The sequence below is a fragment of the Cucurbita moschata genome, unplaced genomic scaffold (genome assembly GCF_002738365.1).
Source record: "Cucurbita moschata cultivar Rifu unplaced genomic scaffold, Cmos_1.0 Cmo_Scf00025, whole genome shotgun sequence".
Lineage (NCBI taxonomy): Eukaryota > Viridiplantae > Streptophyta > Magnoliopsida > Cucurbitales > Cucurbitaceae > Cucurbita > Cucurbita moschata.
In genome coordinates this window covers 3,032,071-3,051,942 of record NW_019268541.1, presented here as the reverse complement: position 1 = coordinate 3,051,942, position 19,872 = coordinate 3,032,071, and the positions used below count along the sequence as shown (strand labels likewise).

At 36.3% G+C, this 19,872-nt stretch overlaps 4 protein-coding genes across 11 annotated transcripts; 2 read left to right on the top strand and 2 right to left on the bottom strand.

Annotated features, from left to right (window-relative positions):
• The first annotated feature begins 535 nt into the window (after positions 1-535).
• On the top strand, positions 536-2,135 carry LOC111461307 (F-box/kelch-repeat protein At5g26960-like). The gene has a single exon (XM_023104800.1). The coding sequence runs from the start codon at positions 628-630 to the stop codon at positions 1,969-1,971; it is 1,344 nt and encodes a 447-aa protein (XP_022960568.1). The 5' UTR covers positions 536-627; the 3' UTR covers positions 1,972-2,135.
• Positions 2,136-4,272: 2,137 nt separating this feature from the next.
• LOC111461736 (T-complex protein 1 subunit eta) lies at positions 4,273-9,832 on the bottom strand. Its single transcript, XM_023105366.1, has 14 exons — positions 9,678-9,832; positions 9,289-9,549; positions 8,237-8,362; positions 7,949-8,152; positions 7,146-7,315; positions 6,931-7,066; positions 6,613-6,729; positions 6,386-6,505; positions 6,198-6,296; positions 6,011-6,100; positions 5,213-5,300; positions 4,917-5,005; positions 4,754-4,828; positions 4,273-4,650 (listed from the first exon to the last, which is right to left on the bottom strand). Exons 1-14 carry the CDS (start codon positions 9,690-9,692, stop codon positions 4,552-4,554), a joined length of 1,689 nt encoding a protein of 562 aa, XP_022961134.1. The 5' UTR covers positions 9,693-9,832; the 3' UTR covers positions 4,273-4,551.
• A 2,052-nt stretch (positions 9,833-11,884) lies between these two features.
• Positions 11,885-16,682, top strand: LOC111461311 (protein ROOT PRIMORDIUM DEFECTIVE 1). Of its 8 annotated transcripts, XR_002713549.1 has the most exons (6): positions 11,892-11,972; positions 12,115-12,207; positions 14,878-14,979; positions 15,051-15,172; positions 15,323-15,705; positions 16,577-16,682. XR_002713549.1 is itself a non-coding variant. In XM_023104805.1 (2 exons), exon 2 carries the CDS (start codon positions 12,556-12,558, stop codon positions 13,747-13,749), a length of 1,194 nt encoding a protein of 397 aa, XP_022960573.1. In that variant the 5' UTR covers positions 11,885-11,972; positions 12,115-12,555; the 3' UTR covers positions 13,750-13,874. The 8 variants fall into 8 exon arrangements, 2 of the variants coding, with proteins under 2 accessions (XP_022960573.1, XP_022960574.1); XR_002713548.1 differs by lacking the exon at positions 14,878-14,979; XR_002713551.1 differs by lacking the exons at positions 11,892-11,972; positions 12,115-12,207; positions 14,878-14,979 and adding exons at positions 13,915-14,203; positions 14,398-14,496.
• On the bottom strand, positions 15,264-17,153 carry LOC111461313 (non-specific lipid transfer protein GPI-anchored 2-like). Its single transcript, XM_023104808.1, has 3 exons — positions 16,598-17,153; positions 15,624-15,686; positions 15,264-15,538 (listed from the first exon to the last, which is right to left on the bottom strand). Exons 1-3 carry the CDS (start codon positions 16,944-16,946, stop codon positions 15,399-15,401), a joined length of 552 nt encoding a protein of 183 aa, XP_022960576.1. The 5' UTR covers positions 16,947-17,153; the 3' UTR covers positions 15,264-15,398.
• Between the last annotated feature and the right edge of the window lie 2,719 nt (positions 17,154-19,872).

Sequence of the window (19,872 nt, the reverse complement as noted above, 5' to 3'; positions counted from 1 at the left end):
GTTATAAAGTAATTTGATCTAACAAAAATAAGAACGAAGAAACGAGAATCATTTCGTTGTTATGTTCTTGATTCTAAAGGATAAGATTTTTGTCAAAAAAATATATATATATCTTTTACGCCAAATATTTTATCTTTTCAATACTTTTTCTTTTATATTCAACATTTTTAGTACATTCTTTTAGAATATAATATAAAATAAAGGTTTAAATCGAGGACCGATAAAAATTCAAACGTCCACATGTAAGAAGTATTACTAATACCTTGAATGAGGTAGCGGTGTTCGTCCGTCATGAGTTAAGTTGAAAGATTTTTTAGATCTAAGTCAATTGTTCGAGTTGTAAATTTTTTCAACCAGAACAACCTTTATTAAGTTGCGTTGGCTTGGGTTGTTCGAGTCATTTATTTAAATTTTTGTTTTTAAGAAAAATAAAATAATAGTTCGTAAAATATTTATTTATTTATTTTCAAACATTTAATTAGCTCAAATTCAATATATATATATATATTTTTTTTTTTTTTTTTTTTTTTTTTGAGAATTTGGGAAATTCTGAATTTCTGTGATTTTGATAGCCACACACAGAGAAAGGAACAAAATTTGGATGCTAAAAGCTTCGCTTCTTCTCTAATGGCGTCAATGGCGTCGGACAACAACTCCGGCTCAAACTCTCGCCATTTCTCCTGGTTCATCAAATCTTGCTTCCCTAACCCTAACGATTCCTCCGCCACCGTCCCTGTTCACTCCAAATCTTGCTTCGAAACTACTAATATCGCCTCCAATCACCTCCCCCCACCCCCTGCCGCCGTCTCCTCCCTTCCCGACGACCTTATTTTGGAGTGCCTTTCCAGAGTTCCGTCCGCATCTCTTCCTTCCGTTTCTCTCGTTTGCCGTCAGTGGTCTCGCCTTCTGCTTTACTCTTCGTTTGTCGATCTTCGCCGTCTTCGCGGTCATTTGGAGGATACTGTTTATGCTGTTTCTGCAACTAATTACGGCCTATTTGCAGCGAGTTTCAACTTCCGAGACGGCGGATTGTGGAAGGTTGCGCTGTTCAGAGCCAAGGAGAGTTTGTTTCTTAGTAATTTCTATGGATTGCTCTCTCACGCGCGCCTCTCTGCCATTGGACCTAGGATTTACCTAATCGGCCGAAATGCGATGTTCCTTTACGATACCTGGTCTGGAATGGTCACCGCCAGATCTGCGATGAATTTCTCCAGGAAGAAATTCGCCAATGCGGTGATTTCCGGTAGAATCTACGTCGCTGGCGGTGCTGCGACCACGACGGCGGTGGAGATGTATGATCCAGAGACGGACTCTTGGCAAGTCGTTGCTCAGTCAACGAGAAGACGCTACGGTTGTATCGGAGCCGCTGTGGACGGTGTGTTCTACGTGATTGGAGGATTGAAGATCGGGGGAGGAGTTTCAGGTAACCTAACATCACGCGCCGCTGGTGGATCGGAGGCTCATATCTACGCGAGCTCCATGGATATGTACGATGTGGAGGCGCGTACGTGGTTGAGAAGTCGCGCCGTACCTGGAGGAGGCTGCGTGGTGGCGGCGTGTGCGGCGGCGGGACATATCTTCGTCCTCGCTAGCCACGCCGTCGAGCTCTCGTTCTGGAAATTCGACGCAAGAAGAAAGTGCCCTAACAACTCCAATAGACACACCACCACCCAAACCGCAACCAAAACCGCCGGATTCGGCGAGTGGTACAGAATAAAAAGTCCGCCGCTCCCGCCGCAGTTCCGGCTGGACAGCACGGTGAGATTCAGCTGCGTCGGAGTGGGAGAGACGGTGGTGCTGATTCAGGTCGCTGGCTGCATCGACGATTTACTCCGCCGAAGCGGAAGAAGCGCAAGAGGATTAAAGGAAGGTTTGGTACTGATCTACGAGACGAAGAGCGGAGATTGGAGAAGAGGAGCGGAAATGCCGGAAGTTATGCAACGCGCTGCCTGCGTGTGCGTCGAGTGCTGATGACGCGCCGCCGCGAGACGGAAACGGTAAAGTTCCCAAAGTGAGCGCGTGGTTTTCACGAAAGCGAGTGAGAAATCGAAATCCGATTGGTTGATTAGTCAATTAATTAAACAAAAACATGATTAAGTAATTGAAGATTTATTTGCATGGGGCTTTGAATCCTTTTATCTTTTTCTTTTTATTTAATTATTATTATTGTTTTTTTTTTTTAATTGGGGTTTGGATTTTTTTTCCAGGCTCGAGGTCCTGACATCACTGACATGTTTATTATTATTATATTATTATTATTATCTTAATATTGGATTATTTTTTTGATAATTTTAAAATTTAAAGACTATAAAAAATAATATGGTCAACTTTCTTTGAACTTTGAGGGATCTCCAAACTAATTGTTGTACTTTTTAAAATTTGATTAAAAATTCAAATGTTTATTTAAAAGAGGTAAAAAAATATATAAAAAAAACAAGCATAAGGTATAATTTAAAATTAAAAAAAAAAACATATTTTTTATTATTTGAGTTTTATGTCTGTTTCTTTACCATTTGTCGGTAAGCCTTTCCCCATTCTTATAAATGTTAAACGTAAAAGAGATATATTAAGATAATCTAGGATTTACTAGTTTGTTACCAAATCTATGATTTGAAGAGTTTGTTACCAAATCGTAGTTTGTTTATCAAATCATAGAAGGGTTTGTTACCAAATCTATGATGGTTTGTTTATCAAATCATAGATTTGGAATGTAATCTTCATTATACACATCTATAAATACATGAGATTATAAATACATGAGGTCGTGACCCATACAGGTCATCGTGCCATTCAATCTAACAATAAACACATTTTGAGTTCTTAAGTCATTTTTAATGAAAATGAAGCTTTCAAAATTTTGCTCGATCTTTGGAAACATGTTTCAAAATTAAGCTTATATGACGTCTATTATAAGTTATTTTTTGTTTTTAAACTTTTTGTTTAGATGTTTTCCTAAAAATAGTGAAAATCATCTAAAGAAAATTATGAAAAAAAGACATTAAATTTAGAAGTATTAGAAAATGTCTTTGAACTTAAATTTTTTTTATAAGCTAAAATATCACATTTTTGTATTTTTAATAAGTATTAAATGTAATCCCTTTAATACTTATTATTATTGTTATTATTATTTAATCAATGTAGATAATAATAAAATATATATATATATATTGAAACACTAAATTTAAGATTTTGTTTGGAAGTATAAGGGGAAATATAAATGAACAATTAAAAATGGATTAAACGGAATGGAACCAAAATGGTATTTTATTTCCTTTATATTTTTAAATTTATAAAAAGGATAAAAATTGGAAAGAACAAATTACAGAAATATGAAATCAATTTAATAATGTTCTAATATGTCAGATCCATTCCATTTTTAGCACTAATTTTGCAACACTTACGCAATTATTCCTTCCTAAACTGTCTATCAAACAAACGAACGAAATTGTAATTTTGCATTCAAATTTGAGGACAAAAATCATAATCAAAGCAAAATAAGAAATTAAATTTGAAAACCAAAATAGAATCAAATAAAATGAAAAAAAAAATAATAAAAAATTAGATCCAAAATTGGTCGTTCTTGGAGGCCAGGATTGAAATATCTGAAAATTGGAATGTTTCAATGTCCTTTATAAATACACAGAAAACATACAAAAATATCATATATTGATACAAATGTAAATACTTGTGACAACATTTATAACCTAATTAGAAAGTGAAAACAAATTAATTATCAAAATTGAAAAATCGAACCCTCCACATTAAAAACTTTTTGGATCATTGATATTTTTAATCATCGTTGGGAGTTTACAATTAGAGTTAATCTTTAATTGAAAAATTCCGAATTCTGAACATTACCTTAACTTAGAAGAGTTCATATGTGAACCCAAAATACCTAATTCCTGAAAAAACATTAGCAATAAATTTAATTCCTGAAAGAAAACATATGGAAAGTTAATAAAGCAATAATTAATGAGTACAAATAGTAAGGAACAATATAGTTGGCATGCAGGCCATGTTATCATATATTTCCTAAAGTTTCTATTATTGCAAAGTTATGGAAATGACAGACTTTATTGTTGGAAGGCTACACACACTCAATCTCTCTCTCTCATCCACACATCTAATTCAAGATCCAACATCAAATAAATATGCACATTTCACTTCAATCCTATTCATCCTTTCAAATTTTGAAGGACAAAAGTATAGAAACTAAGAAACTAATTGCATTTCTTACCAAATATAAACACTATAATTCCAGAAAGAGAAAAGAACTGAAAGAAAATTGGTTTCTCTACAAATAATTCGAAACTACAAAATGAGTGTTGGGTCCACAAAAAGGAAGGAAAAAACAGCAATCAGATGCAGCATCAAAATCACTCTCCATTGTAAAGTTCTATATATGATCAAAATCACTCAAGGTTTTTGTGTATTGGCCTAATAAGATTAAAATCTGATTGTTGTAGTACAAATTGAAAAGCACACGGAGGCAACGAAGTAAAAATTGAACTAACCAAACCGTGCTTCTCGCCAGCAAGAGTTGAATGAAGCTTATTGTCTTCGCATTCCACGTCCACGGCCACGGAATGCAGCGCCACCACGTCTTCCGCCCATGGCACTGGCAGCAGCTTCTCCCTGTGCACTCTCGGACTGGCATGATAAAGGTAGGAGGAGGGAGGAGAATTGTTATTAGTAACACATGACTGTCCAAAAAAGAAATCGCAAAACGGAGTTAACTCGATCGAATAATAACCTTGGGATTCTTCACAGTTTCGTCAACGCTTAGTATGAGACAAGCTGCCTCTGTAGCAGCATTAATAGCATTTATCTGCAAGCAAGGGTACAAATTTTAAAATCAAGGTGCTTCCAATGGGCACTGATTGTTCTTACAGCAACGAGTCAATGCAATCAGATACCTTCACAACAGCAGGTTCCCATACGAAGTTTGCAAATGAATCAGCAACTCCACCGGTGTTGATGTCCACCCCATACGGTGCACCCTCACCTATTTGAGAACATCAAAATGTCATTATACAATCATTTGAAAATTGATGTAGCAAAGTAAATCCAAGGACAGACAAACTATAATTTTCATTGCAACCAGGCCAAATAGAAATAGATCCCCACATCGTGCACTTTAATTAAACTTGACCGTTAATCGAATGAAAGTAAGGATGCCAAGAACAAGCAATTTTGAGACGAAAAATTCTACCTGAAGGATGTGCATGCTTCTGTCGCAATTTGTTGAGCACATCGGTAGCATCAAACCCAGCATTGTCACACAGTTGTCTGGGTATAACCTGCAGGACCACAGCAAGACAGCCCAGTAAGGTATCCCTCATAAAACCATGAATAGACCAAGATCCTCCTACTACACATTAGCATTAAGAAGAGAAACATTGTCCATGTTTCCATGAATTATCATTCAGCAGGGATGAGTTGATGATGTTCAAGTATGAGTGGGGGACGATTATATCATTAACAATATCCTGGAGGTAAAACAATGTCAAAAGAATGTATACTAATTTGTAGAACACCTAGCCCTTACCTTTCCATTCTATTCGTATAGGATACATTTTTCATCAATTTCCTAACCCTTTTAATAGGCAAGGAAGTACCCAACTCAAATTTATCAGGCAGCAAGGCCAGGAACAAATATTTAAATAACAAACGTTTCAAAACAGGAGGTAAAAAATTTATTTTCAACAGCCAAAGACACAAGATAGAGCTGTGCAATGAAATCAGAGCATCGTTTAAATAAATGGATTCGTCAACCAAGGATGTGCAGGCAAGCAGTGATGGTAGTATACAGTATGTTCTGGTCTTTAAAAGAAACTTTGGCACTCAAAATTTCCAAACGAAGGAATGATGTTCTGTGCTTACAGTTGCATTTAGTTTCAGAGAATTTTAAATCTTTCCAATCTAACTCCAAAATAGTCATCAATGAGTCTTGGCACTACACAACATAAAAACTCAAGTAGAAAAAATAAGCGAGAGGACACTGATCTACCTCAAGGGCTTTGGCATATGAGTTGATGAAAAGCTGAGACTTGCCAGCTATTGTGCGTGCATGTTGCCTCAAATATCGACTGATCTCCATCTGCAACAAAGTGATTGGGTAGAAAAAAAGCAAGAAAGGGATATTTAAATCAAAGACAAAAGGTCAAATTAAGCTCTAACTGAAATAGTAAACGTACATCAATTGCTCCGCCTCCAGCAACAACAGTAGAATTCTTCATTGCTCTTCTAACAATCATGATTGCATCGTGCAAGCTACGTTCTGCTTCTTCAATAAACTAAATGATAATGGAAGTGTAGCAAATTCAGAATAATTGGCAAACACAATATGATATATTCAATTTGATGTTTTCAACAAAAGCCATACCTGATCAGCTCCCCCTCGAAGGACTATGGTGGCTGTTCTACCTGATGGACAGCCACTGAATATATTATATCTTTCATTACCAACTTGCTTTTCCTCAAAAACCTCACATGTCCCAAGAACCTTTAAGCCAACAAAGTAAAGTAATGTCACATGAAAAACAGAGGAACACCAAGAACATAAGTTCCTACACAATTACATAAAATTACTATAGCAGAAAACATGTGTACCTCATCAATAACGTTGTTGACAGATGTCTGTACAGTTCCACCAGTTGCAGCAGCAACCCTATGTAGATCTTCCTCAGCCACACGGCCAGCACAGAAAATATCTCGGTCTGCAAAATACTGTTAAAAAGTAAACCGTTGATATGGATTCAGAGGCAACTTTACTGAATGAAAGGTGATGATACTTCTTAATATTTCAATAGAAATTACTTCCTTCACAATATACATTGTCTAGAATCTTACTTCTTTGACATAAGAGGGCTTTTCTGACTACCAAGAATACTGGAGATGCAATAATTGTGGGGAAAGACAAATACCAACCTGTGTGGCAAGATCACCAATAGCCAAACGCGAAAGAACAACCTTGGCTCCACTCTCTACACATTTGTCTAACTTTTCGTAAATAATATTCCATTCTGCATCAACAATGGACTGATACTGCGATGGATCAGAAAGCCTACAAAAAACAATTTCTGGAAGTTTAGTAGTCAAAAAAGACACAGGCGGGGGATGGAAGTCGGTAAAATGAATCCTACCGTATCTCAGCATTTTCTTTCTCTGATTTCAGTTCCAATTCAATATTTAGCAAGAGAATCTTTGGATTTAAAAACTTCTTTGGCTGCTGTTCGAAACCTGCATAAGAAAATGTCTTCTTGAAGGCAACACCATTTACCAGGAAGGAGTCACGCATAGTCCCTCCAGGAACCTGACAAGCACATAAAAATTCCAACAGAGCATAACCAATTAGCAAATGTACCAGCCTTTCATTAAAATCAACTCAAGGTGAAACTTAATAAAAGAGTAACTATAAAAGAACCAAAAATTACATATAAATAAATAACTTTGAAAAATAATTTTGATTCTGAAGGTTTCAACAGCAACACACTGTTTAAATGCAGAGAATGGTCAGAATTGCATAAAGAAATGAGCCAAAAGTTGACCTCTACCAAACATTACGCTGGAAAATTTAACAGCTGAAAATAAGCATTACGCAGAAGGTACAATTAGACATTGTAATACTCAAGATCTAGGGCACCTAAGAACAAATAACTTTTTCATACTGCCTCAAGTTCACAAAAGGCGTATAACAACATGTTATATTATTTTTAAATGTCCATTAAAGAAATACAGTATATATCACAGTACCATACATAAATAAATCACTATCCCACGTGATCTTTCAAAGTTGACAATTTAGCTAGGCATCTTCAGTTCAGAAAAGTCAAAACACATTATAATACTGCACAGCAGGCTGATTTTATGTTCCACCAGACAGTGTTATCTGTACCCATGGAGCAAAACAATGAAGAATGTAAAAGAATTACATGAGTGTACACACCTTCTTTATACCAATCATATTTAGCCTATCTTCATTGCCAATTGCAATAACAGCATCAACAACCATTGATGCAAAGAAATCCTTCTCACCACCAATGAGCTTAGATGAAAGTGTTGTCGCAGCACATTTACCCAACAAGCTTTTCTTTTCCTCCAAGCTCTTCCCCTCTATACTGGTTGCCAACTCTTTTACTTTCTCAATTGCCTACCAAACAAACCCAATCAGAGGAGAGTTAGGATGACCATTCAACCGATAAATGTAAGAGTGAGGGAAACTAAAATCGCAGACCAATTGGCTTGCAGCCCGATAGCTTCGTATTAAATTTTGAGAGTGGACTCCATCCTCAATAAAAGGCTTGGCCTCCTTCAAGAACTCAGCAGCGAGAAGAACAACAGTTGTTGTCCCATCACCAACCTGGAACACAGTATTAAGAAGTTACGTGAACAATCCCATCACTTTGATCATATATAAAGTTTCATTTTTCATTTTCATTTTCCCCCCTAAGTTTCTAGGGAGGTACAATGGAGAAAATAGAAAAACTCGACCCAATAAAAAAATATATAATAACAATAGTGGGAGCATATAGGAAACTATTACCCAAAAACCTCTTTAAGGTTCAAAATGTGTCACTGTTATTTCAAGAATACTTGATCCTTTGTGATAGAGAACAAAAGATTTACTTAAACTTATTAAATTTCAATATGCAACTCGAGGTACGTGAAAATAGTCGAGCACACAAAAGCCAAGGCCTCCGTTTCTTGAACAGAAATATGTGAAGTAAATCGTTAATCTTGACAGAAAATCTTGATTTCACATCAGAGATCAGACAGAACCGGAATGTTAATTTTAAAATATAAAATAAAATAAACAATGGTGGGTAAGGTCCCAAAGCCTGCTTTAGTTGCCTGCTGCAATGGAGAAGGGGAAAAATTGAATATGCAACTACTCTTAAACTTTATAGGGAGTTGTTTTTTATCAACAAAAACGATAGCTCGATGGCTAAAAACCTCACATCTTCTCATTTTCAGCACCCTTACTGAACGTGACATGAAGAATCATCTCCACCCTTCCACAATGTAATATTGTCAATAAAATATGATATAAAGAAGTTAATATCGGCACTTCATATCACTTTTAAATTGATATGCAATAAATCAATACAAATTGAGAAACACAAGTACCAAAAAGAGCTAATTACATAACAAAAATCCAAGATTAAGGAACTAATCATCCCAATATCTCTATGCCAAAACAAACAGGAAGTCACGAATCAAACACAACAGTTCCAGCAGCAGTACCAACAAATACAAGAAAGAATAACAAAAACACCAGAACAATACCTCGGAGTCCTGCGACTTAGCGATGTCCACGAGGATCTTAGCGGCAGGATGAACAATATCGAGAAGCTTCATAATGGTAGCACCATCATTGGAAATGGTGACATTTCCCTTATCATCGTGAATGAGTTTGTCCATACCTCTAGGTCCCAAGGTGGTACGCACCACATCAGCCACAGCTGTGCAGGCATTGATGTTGCTCACCAACTGCGCCTTGCCTTGGGAAGTATCCGTTCCCTCTTTCAGCAGTATGATCTGAGGTTGCTGTACATTTTCTCCGACAAGCAAAAGTCAGATATAGTGAAGGAAATGGAAAAAAAAAAAAAAAAAAAAAAAAACAGCAAATCTCATGCGAGAAGGAGAAAGAAGAAGGCGAGATTGGGAGAGCTTACCAGCATGGCTGCCATTGTTGGAGATGCGGAGGTGGGAGTAGCACGGAAGTGAAGATGCTGCAAGTGTTCGTATTGGTCTCTAGGGTTTTGTGGGGAGTTGGGGAAGAAGCCTTTGTGCGCCAAAGCCTTCTAACTTCCGAAAGAGTGAGATTTCGTTTTTCTTTTCTATTTTTAAATTACTTTCTCAATTTTTTTTTTTTTCAATTTAATCTATAAATTTAAATATTTTTAAAAACTTAAAAAATTTTAATTTTATGTATAATAAATAATTTAAAATTTTAAAAATTAATTAATAAGTTTAGGGCATGGCTCTGAGCTATTGGCACGACTAAGTTTAGGGCATACCTCTGATACCATGTTAGATGAATACGACTCTCCACAATGGTATGATATTGTCCACTTTGAGCATAAGCTCTCGTGGCTTTGCTTTGGGCTTCCCCAAAAGGCATCATGTAAATGGAGAGAGTATTCCTTGATTATAAACCCACGATCATTCCCTAAATTAGCCGATGTGGGACTTTTATCATCCAAAACTACTATCCTATCTTAATTTCTATAGTAATTTCAGCATTCATTGTTGTACAGGAGCATTTTACTTTTACTTGAAACATAAGAGTAGCACATGACTTATTCTAAGACGTACGGTACACATTAAGTAGTTTTATTGTTGGAGTTGGGAAATGCAAACACACATACATGATAGGACGTATCCTTTAAAACCATAGCATGGTCTTGAGCTCTTTCCCGTTTCGGGTAAGGTTGGATGTGTGGTACTTCCCCACACACGGCTCACGCATGCGCACATAGACCCACCAGGTGGGCTCATATATGTACCTCTTGGGCCTAGCTTCATCGAGCTAAATGAGCTAACGCGTCATCGAACACCATACAAGGGGAAGACCCACATGATATCGTGGCGAACATAAATATCGAAAGTACACGTCCGCACTAACATAATATAATAAGGAAGTATCTCGATACACGTGACGTACATAAATGCATGAGGTCCCCATGATTACTTTTATCGTTAAATTATGAAGACTTGATTTTTGTAAAACATGCAGTGAGCGTGGATAGAACGACCTTTAGATCTTGAGTCTGACGCTCTCCCAACTGAGTTATCCCCGCATAACCGTCATATAACACAGTCAATGAAGATCCGCTCTCCCAATTGAGCTATCCCCGCATAACCATCATATAACACAGTCAATCGAGTACAAAACTTTTTTCAAGCACTTTATACTCTTATATTAATATAAAAGTATCGTTTAATTAAGAAGACTTTTTTGTAAAACATGTTGTGAACATGCGACTTTTAGATCTTGTAATTGTAAAACATGCGGTGAGCGTGGATCGAACACACGACCTTACGCTCTCCCAACTGAACTATCCCCGCATAACCCTCTTATACCACAGTCAATTGAGTACAAAACTTTTTTCGAGCAATTTTATACTCTTAAATTAATATAAAAAAATAGTGAGCATAGATCAAACACGCGACCTTCAGATCTTTAATCTGATGCTCTCCCAACTGAGCTACCCCTGCAAAACTCTCATATAATACAGTCAATCGAGTACAAAACTTTTTTCGAGCACTTTGTACTCTTAAATTAATAAATTAATATATAAAAAAAAAATTATGCTCTCCCCATATAACATAATCATTCGAGTACAAAACATTTTTCCAGCACTTACACTTAAATTCTACTCTTAAACACATGCGGTGAGCGTGGATCAAATATGCGACCTTCAGATCTTTCGTCTGACACTTTAGTAATATAGTCAATCAAGTACAAGAATCTTTACCACGAATATATGAACCGAAACTATCTATCAACATCTCATATATTATCTCCAATCTTTTTTTACGTCGATTTTGAAAGTTTATGAGTATTTTTTAAAATATGGTACTAACGGTAAATATATTTTTAGTTTTAAAAAAAATTTAAAAGTATTTTTTTAATGTTAAAAGGGTATTTAAAAAAAATATATTTAAAGTTTAAATGTACTTTATATATATATATATATTTTCCTTAAATTAAGGGTATATTATTGAAATATTAAAAAAAATTATAGTTGTTTTTTAAATAAAGTGCAAAATGGAAGAATATTTAATTTAAAAATAAAAAATAAAATTGGAATGTGAATTATAAAGTGGAAAATGAAACAAATAAATTATAAGTAATTAAAAATTAAAAATTAAATTAGAAAGTGAATTAGAGTTCGTCGGCGATTAAGGGGGGAAAAAAAGAGAACTCTCAAATTAGGGTTTCCATTTCAATGTATGATTTTCAGGTTGTTTGCTTGCTTTCCTTGTTCCTTCTGCTCTCTGTTCATTGTCAATGAAGAAATTCCCAATTCAATCTTTCTTGATTTTTCACTCACATTTTGATTTATTCATGTCGATTGATTCAAACAACATCTGTTTGTTTCACAGCGTGAGGAGTTTTCATTGATACAAGAGGCCTCGATTATCTTCTTAATGTCGTCGAAGGCTTTCACAAGCTCCATTGGACGCAGGTATGCCGGGGTAAGTGGAAGTCGTACTGAAAACTGAATGTGTAAATCATTTTCTAACTCTGGATTTCTCTTGAAGTTCGTGGATTTGTTGAGGGATTTTAAATAGTGTATACTAGCCATTGCCTTGATCTGAAATCTGTGTTGGGCTGAAATTTTGCGTTAGTTCACTTAGAAAATTAGTGCTCTGGTAGTATGATCTTCTCTTGTGCCAATGCTTTGATTTAATTTGAAGTATCAGATATTTTTTGAGGCTTTTATATTTGGTTGTTCATGAAAGAGGTGATGCCTGCATTTGTATGCGAAGAAATCGGTAGTGTATTGTGAGACAAGGGGCTGTTAGAGTAATTTGTGCATTAAAATGGGACCTCATATATTTAGATCCATTCCAAAAAGGTACCAGTATCTCAATATGGTTGTTAGATGTAAAACAACATCTTCCCAATATGTTGCATCAAGAGCTAGAGATCCAACGTTTGAGAAACTGATGGATAGGTACAAAAATCTTCTAAAAGTGGTTGCTGTCCAAGATCTTATCCTTGCTAATCCGAGGAATCAATCGGTATCTCTAGAATTCCTCTCGAGGCTTTCCCAGAAGCTCCATCTCAACCGTGGCGCTGCCTCCTTCCTTCGCAAATACCCTCATATTTTCCACATATTCTATGATCCAAACAAGACTCAACCATTTTGCAAATTAACAGATACTGCCATCCATATAGTTTGTGAAGAAGCAGATGCTATCAATGCTTCATTGCCTCTGGTTGTTGATAGATTAGTCCGGCTTTTATCAATGTCGAATTCTAAGATGTTACCACTGCGTGCCATTTACAAGGTATGGAGGGAGCTTGGCCTCCCTGACAATTTTGAGGACTGTGTGATATCGAAAAACTCTCATATTTTTCAGCTTTGTGATGCGCATGAACCAAATACTCATTTTTTGAAGCTGGTTGATGACATTCCGAGAAATCATTTCCGAGCAGCTGTCGATGAATGGAGAGTTACTCAGTGTTGTAAAGACGGATGTACCGTTGACGAGACAGAAATCAAGTATAGTTTTAAACATAGCTATCCTCCGGGGATGCGGTTGAGAAAAACTTTCAAGGCCAAGGTTAAGGAATGGCAAAGGTGTCCATATACCGGGCCATACGAGGGAACACTTGACGGTAACAAGCATGGGAACACTGCTATAGCACTAGAAAAACGAACAGTTTCAATTATTCACGAATTCATGACTTTGACCGTGGAAAAGATGGTGGAAGTAGAGAAGATCAGCCATTTTAGGAAATGGTTTGGCATTGAATTAAATATAAGAGATCTGTTCTTGGATCATCCTGGGATATTTTATTTATCAACCAAGGGAAAGAGACATACCGTTTTTCTAAGAGAAGCTTATGAGAGGGGGTGTTTAATAGATCCAAATCCAGTTTATACTGTAAGGAGAAAACTCCTAGATTTTGTTGATATGGGGCGTCGTGGTTTACCTCCTAGCAGCTTAAGACAGAAGGTAGATCAAATTCACATTGAGGATGGTGACTTTCCTCTAGATAACAAATGAACAAAGGACAATATTTATAGTCTTTCAATAAGTGTTTCAAAGCTCAATAATGACTCTACAATCGGTGAAATCATTGTTGGTCCGAAATTTGTGATACATTGTGTATCTGAAAACAAAAAGGAGAATGCTGATATTGTTCTCTTTGGGCTTTCTCTTTCGGGCTTTCCCTCAAGGTTTTTAAAATGCGTATGCTAGGGAGAGTTTCCACACTCTTATCTATGCTTCGTTTCCCTCCCCAACCGATGTGGGATCTCACATTGAATGTATTGGAGTAGTTGGTCATTAATTTCTAATATGGAAACCCTTCTTGAATATAGAATACTTGGAGAATGGGTTGTTTGCTGCATCTTCTTACAGATTTTTTAATCGAAGGATCAAAGCATGAGAAGTGAGGGGATTGAACCGCCCTGGCAACTTCTCTAGCAACTGGCGAGTAATTCAGTTTTTAACATAGGTAAGCATTATTGGAGAAGTTGAACAACCTGATTTGGAAGTCTGAACTGCGTTCTTTGTGATCTGCTGGCAATTATGCTCTGAACAAAGCTTCATTCACACAGATGCGTCTTATTCAAGTTTAATACGCCTCCTTATACATTTCCATTGCATCTTCATTATCTGCATCAATTTATTGAACACTTTGACATGTAGTCCGTTGAGTTTCCCTGCCATTTCTTGGTTTCAAGTGAGAAGTCTGAGTCTGAACCATTTGGACTACAGATTTTTTGGTTGTACTATAGAAGTTTGAAGGTAAGGAATCGTTGAATATGCTTTGCTCACTTGGGATGTCTCTTTTTCTTTCTTGGATGTGGCATTCTCGTTTATCCTATTGCCATTTGCATACTTTATTATTATAAAATGCAATGTCTCATAAACCTAAGCCATACCCTAAGCCCACCATTAGCAGATGTCTACTTTGGCCTGTTACGTATCGCCGTTAGCTTCACGATTTGAAGAGGTTTTTACTCCCTTATAAATAATGTTTCATTTCCCTTTCCAACCGATGTAGGATCTTACAATCTACCACCTTCAGGACCCAATGTCCTTGTCTAGCTCTGATACCAACTGTAACAATACAAGCCCACCACTAACAGATATTGTCCGCTTTTACCCATTACGTATCGTTGTCAGGTTCATGATTTTAAAACGGTTTGTTCGGGAGAAGTTTCCACACCTTTATAAAAAATGTTTTGTTCCCTCTCCTACCGATATATCATCCTCACAAGAAACAAGGTGTTTTTCAGCAAATCATGTTCTTTTATCTCAAATAATGTTCATTGCTATATCTATATTTTATCATGCAGCATTTTGTCTAGAGATGAGAACTTTGAGGATTGTTGATCCATTTCCCCAATATTTGTTCCATGAGCAGTGGATAATATGCATACAAAATGTCGATGGCGTTGCTATCGTCTCAACTTACCTGGTAATGTCTTCTTGCTACCCTCTAAAACTTGTTTTTCCAATCTTTACCATCACAGAAACATTCACTTTTTACAAGCTACAAGAACAGGTAGTTTCAACAAAATATTTCAATAGAAACTTTTATTGCCTAACAATCATGAAAATATCTCAGTACAATACTACATATGAACTGAAAAGGAAAGACAGAAGAATTGGCAAACAATAACAGACAATCAAAGATATCTCGGTTAGAGAAGCGTCGAAAGAAATCCCAAGGCTATGCCAAGCAGAAATGCGAGATGAAGGCGGTTGATGCTCGAAGCCCTATTCCCGCTGCTTCCCGGGGTACCGGGGGTGGCGGAGCCTCCATCGTCCAGTGGTTGAACACCTAGGTGCGTTTTAACATTCGAAATTTTCGTTCAGAATAAACTCAAACCATGAACTTAGAATGTAGAGTATGGAAGATTTAGTACCTGGTCCTGGTGCTGGTGCTGGGGCTGATCCGGGACTATTTGATCCCACCGGAAATCCCAAAACTGCATTCAAAACAAGCAGGTTTGAGCTACAAACCTCCCTCTTATGATGCTTTTAAGACTGATCTAAGCCTCAAAATTTATTTGAATTTTGTTCATGGAGGGAAACTAGCATGTTCTTAGTTCATGTTTGTTGCAAATTTGAAACATAAAAGTCATTTGGTAATAAATTAGTTTATGTTTGTTTGATTGTTTTAAGAATGTTTTTGAACTTCCAATTTCCATGATCTTAATATTAAAAAATGCTTCGATTTTCATAAAATAACAATGTTTTTAAACTTTCAATTAAACTTGAACTTAGTATTAAAAAATGCTTCGATTTTCGTAAAATAACAATTTAGTCCTTAAACTTTATAAGGGTGTGTAAACTTTCTCCTCACAAATGCGTTTTAAAGTCTCGAGGTGAAGCCCAAAAGGGATCACAAATGCGTTTTAAAGTCTCGAGGTGAAGCCCAAAAGGGAAAGTCCACATTGATTGGGAGGAGTACAAACCACCCTTTATAAGAGTATAAAAACCTTCTCTTAGCAGATGTGTCCCACATTGATTGGGAGGAGAACAAACCACCCGTTATAAGAGTGTGAAAACCTTCCCTTAGCAGATGCATTTTAAAGCCGAGAAGGTCCAAAGAGGATAATATCTAACCGTGGTGGATCTGGGTCGTTACAATTAAGTTGTAATTTTTAAAGTTTGAGGGACTTAATAGCTACAAATCTCCACTCCAAAAACTTAGGGGCAGATTGAAAAATTGAAAAATCATGGAATATAAATTTGAATCATAATTGAAAATTTCCATTAAAAAGAAGAAAAAAAAAAAGATTAAATTGGGTATTTTAAAAAGATTAAACATTTTAATTATTTTTTTTTAATTTTTTTAATTTTTTTTTTATTTAAGGAAAGGGAAAAGAAAGCTTACGAGAACAGAGATTGACGGGAGGAGTGGAGACATTGCAGGCGGAAGGAAGCTTCATAGCTCTGTCGACATCAATGGTTAACCCAACTTTATTAGGATCGCTAAGCAGCTGACAGAGGCAGCTAGGGCTACTCTCCACCAGCCCCGCCAGCTCCGGGCAGCAATGCTTGTCCGGCTTCACGTCCTTGCTCCCCGCCGACACGTACGACAGGCAATCCGACATATTCAGCAGCGTCGTGAAGCAGTCCGTCGCAACCGCTGGCCCCGGCGCCGGAGCCTGCGCCACCGCCCCTGCAATGCCGTGAATCGCGATTATCACCGCCGCTAGCGCGAAGATCGAGGGCGTCGCCATTGGTGTAGATCGAGACGGTTGTTTCGTTTTCTAGGGTTTGAGTTGGTTGGCGGTGGAATTGAAGAGAAGAGGAGGAGGAGGAGAGAGATATAGAGAGAGAGAGAGAGAGAAGAAGGGAAGTGGTTTGGGAAGAGGAAGGCGAGTGTGAATTAATGGCAGCAGCTACCGCCATTGCAGGACTTTGATTGCTTATTTATTTCTTTTTTGTTTTTTTTTTTAATTTTCTGAGTGAGAGTGGGCCCCATCCCAACTCCCAAGGCTCTATTTATTTCTTTAGTTATTTATCCACCTCCTAATAATGATCACACCTATTTTTTTTCGCCAAATAAGATACGCAAACAATTATTATTAAAATAAATGTAAAGTCTTAAAACACCCTTTATAATAGCGTGGAAACCTTCTTCTGGTAGGTGCGTTTTAAAACCTTGGGAATCTCGAAAGTGAAAGCCTAAAGATGACAATATATGCTAGCGGTGGATTTGGGCTGTTACAAATGATATCAGAGCGAGACACCGGACAATATGTTAGCCTTCTCGCTATTCCCTAAAAAGGGAGGTAAACATGAGATGGTGTGCCTATAAAGATGCTGGACTCTAAATGAGGTGGATTTGGTGGGGGTCCCACAGAACGAGTGCCGAGGACGCTAGGCTTTGAAGGGGGTGGATTGTGATGTCTCACATTAGTTGGGGACGCTGGACTCTGAAAGGGGTGGATTGTGATGTCTAATATAAGGGTGTGAAAACCTTCCCCAAGTAGTGGGCTATGAAGGGGGTGGATTGTAATGTCTTATCACCATTGGATTGTGTTGTCTCATTAGTCGGGAAGAGAACAAAACACCAATTACAAGGGTGTGGAAACTTTCTCGGTAGACTCGTTTTAAGTGAACGTGTTATTTTTAGATCATTTTTTCCCACGTTAATTTCTTATCATTAAAGTCATTTAAAAGAAACAAATATTTGATAAAAAAGGAGTGAATAATAATTTAAAAATAAAATAGTTGTTGGGATTCAAATTCTCCTTGTGCCAAAAAGGCATAAAGTGTTTTCAAATATGTGAAATAATGAGAGCCCACGTGAAAATATTGCTTTTTTTAGTCTTATTGTGAGACAATTTATTTTCATTGTTGGGCGTTAGAATCAAATAAAACAATAATAAATAAATAAATAAATATTTTCACATTTATAATTATTATGGAAGATGAAAAGGGGAATACAAGTACAAGGTATTTAGTTATTTATTTATTATTATTATTATTATTATTATTTTATTATTACCTCACCACCAACCTAATTTCCTAATTTTCTCCTATTAAATCTCAATATTTATGAGAAATAAATATTTGTTTTCAACGGACTTCAAAAAAAAAAAAAAAAAAAAATCAAATAATATTTTAGATTTTATTTTTATTTTATTTTAACTTTTGCATCATTACAGGTGATGTCACATATTGGTTAGAGAGGAGAACGAAACACTGTATAGAAACCTTTTCACGTGTTTTGAAGCTTTGAGTGGAAGCCGGTAAGAAAAAGCAAGCGCAAAGAGGACAATATCTGCTAGCGGTGGGTTTGGGCCGTAACATACACTTTTTAATAAAGCTTAAGTTTAGTCTTTCAAATTTAGGATATAAACCGGTCGAGTTGAATATATATATATATTTTATACCAATCTTAAATTTCAAGTTTGTTGGGTTTGTGACGGGAGCAACTTGAATAGAGCTCATAATCCAACCTTCTATTTTTTGAATTGGGTTGTCGGATTTTTTTTCGTTATTTGAAAAAATGCTACTTATCCACGATACATGTCACATTAATGACTAAAATACCATAAATCTCAAATATTCGAACATTTACAAGTCACAACTTATTCAAACGTTAACTGTTCTTCATTTTCATAATGATTTTAAAAGTAAGGTAGAGTTTAGATGTAATTCCATTCTTAGGTTGGTCCAACAAAAAAAAGTCAACCCACGACCAACCGGACTTTTTCCGTTTTAAAAAAATTGAACTCAATCATATATATATATATATATATATATATATATATATATATATATATAACTCAATCTAACTTTTATGATTTGGGTCGGGTTAAGTAGTGCTGATAATTTAACAAAAAAAAGATTTAACGTTCAAATGGTTATTTCTTTTCACATTTTAGAAAGTTGATATCTCAAATATCGACCCGTCATAAAAAATGATAAAAAAAGATAAGAAAGAGGAAAATCGTAGAAAAGAAAAAGAGGTAAGCACCTCCTCTCAACTTAGACGAGTTATTTTGAACTTTTAACCTCATTTTACAACTCTGAATCGTTTTAGAGTCGTTTTTGTTTTTAAGGTAATTGGAGACATTTGAGGTTCGAATAGGAGACTTAGGTGAAGTTGGTATCTTGATTATATTTTGATGTGGTGGAACATCGTAGGTGAAATTTGACCACAACGAGCACGATTAGACTACCAGCAACTAAGCAAATAAAGTGACGTTGACTTAAGCCAATACGATAAGTGAACGTATTGTTAAAATGCCTACAAATTATATTGGATGAATTGAATGAAACATGAATATCTCGAAACCCGCAACCCTTCATGCAATATAATTTTATGTTATGATGTGAGTGTCTGTCGTAATATTTATTTATTTATTTATGTTTGCATGTTTGCACGTTGTTGTAAAAAAAACGTCGAAGTGAGCATCATCATCTCTTTATCCCGTATAGAAAACTAGTCAAAATTTAACACGTCCTACAGTGGCCAGGATCAAGGGTCATGATCTTGCGAGGCGAGTTGATTCGAAAAATCTGTTGTTAGTTTGGATTGTAGACTATGGTAGCTTTCCTTCTCTTGTCGCACGAGCAAAAATGGTGGAAAAGTCTATTGTTGGAAAGAGAATAAAACGACCCGAAAGTCCAAGAGCTGATCTAAAATCACCT

What these genes read in the sequence shown, in the direction of transcription:
- LOC111461307 (XM_023104800.1), top strand. Translation starts at nt 628, where the DNA reads ATGGCGTCAATGGCGTCGGACAACAACTCCGGCTCAAACTCTCGCCAT.
- LOC111461736 (XM_023105366.1), bottom strand. An exon ending in ATATGATTGGTATAAAGAAG is followed by an intron (nt 7,316 to 7,948) that starts GTGTGTACACTC and finishes TGTGCTTGTCAG; the next exon opens with GTTCCTGGAGGGACTATGCG. An exon ending in CATATGCCAAAGCCCTTGAG is followed by an intron (nt 5,301 to 6,010) that starts GTAGATCAGTGT and finishes GTGGTCCTGCAG; the next exon opens with GTTATACCCAGACAACTGTG.
- LOC111461311 (XM_023104805.1), top strand. Translation starts at nt 12,556, where the DNA reads ATGGGACCTCATATATTTAGATCCATTCCAAAAAGGTACCAGTATCTC.
- LOC111461313 (XM_023104808.1), bottom strand. Translation starts at nt 16,946, where the DNA reads ATGGCGACGCCCTCGATCTTCGCGCTAGCGGCGGTGATAATCGCGATT. An exon ending in TCCCGTCAATCTCTGTTCTC is followed by an intron (nt 15,687 to 16,597) that starts GTAAGCTTTCTT and finishes TTTTGAATGCAG; the next exon opens with TTTTGGGATTTCCGGTGGGA. An exon ending in AGCACCAGCACCAGGACCAG is followed by an intron (nt 15,539 to 15,623) that starts GTACTAAATCTT and finishes AAACGCACCTAG; the next exon opens with GTGTTCAACCACTGGACGAT.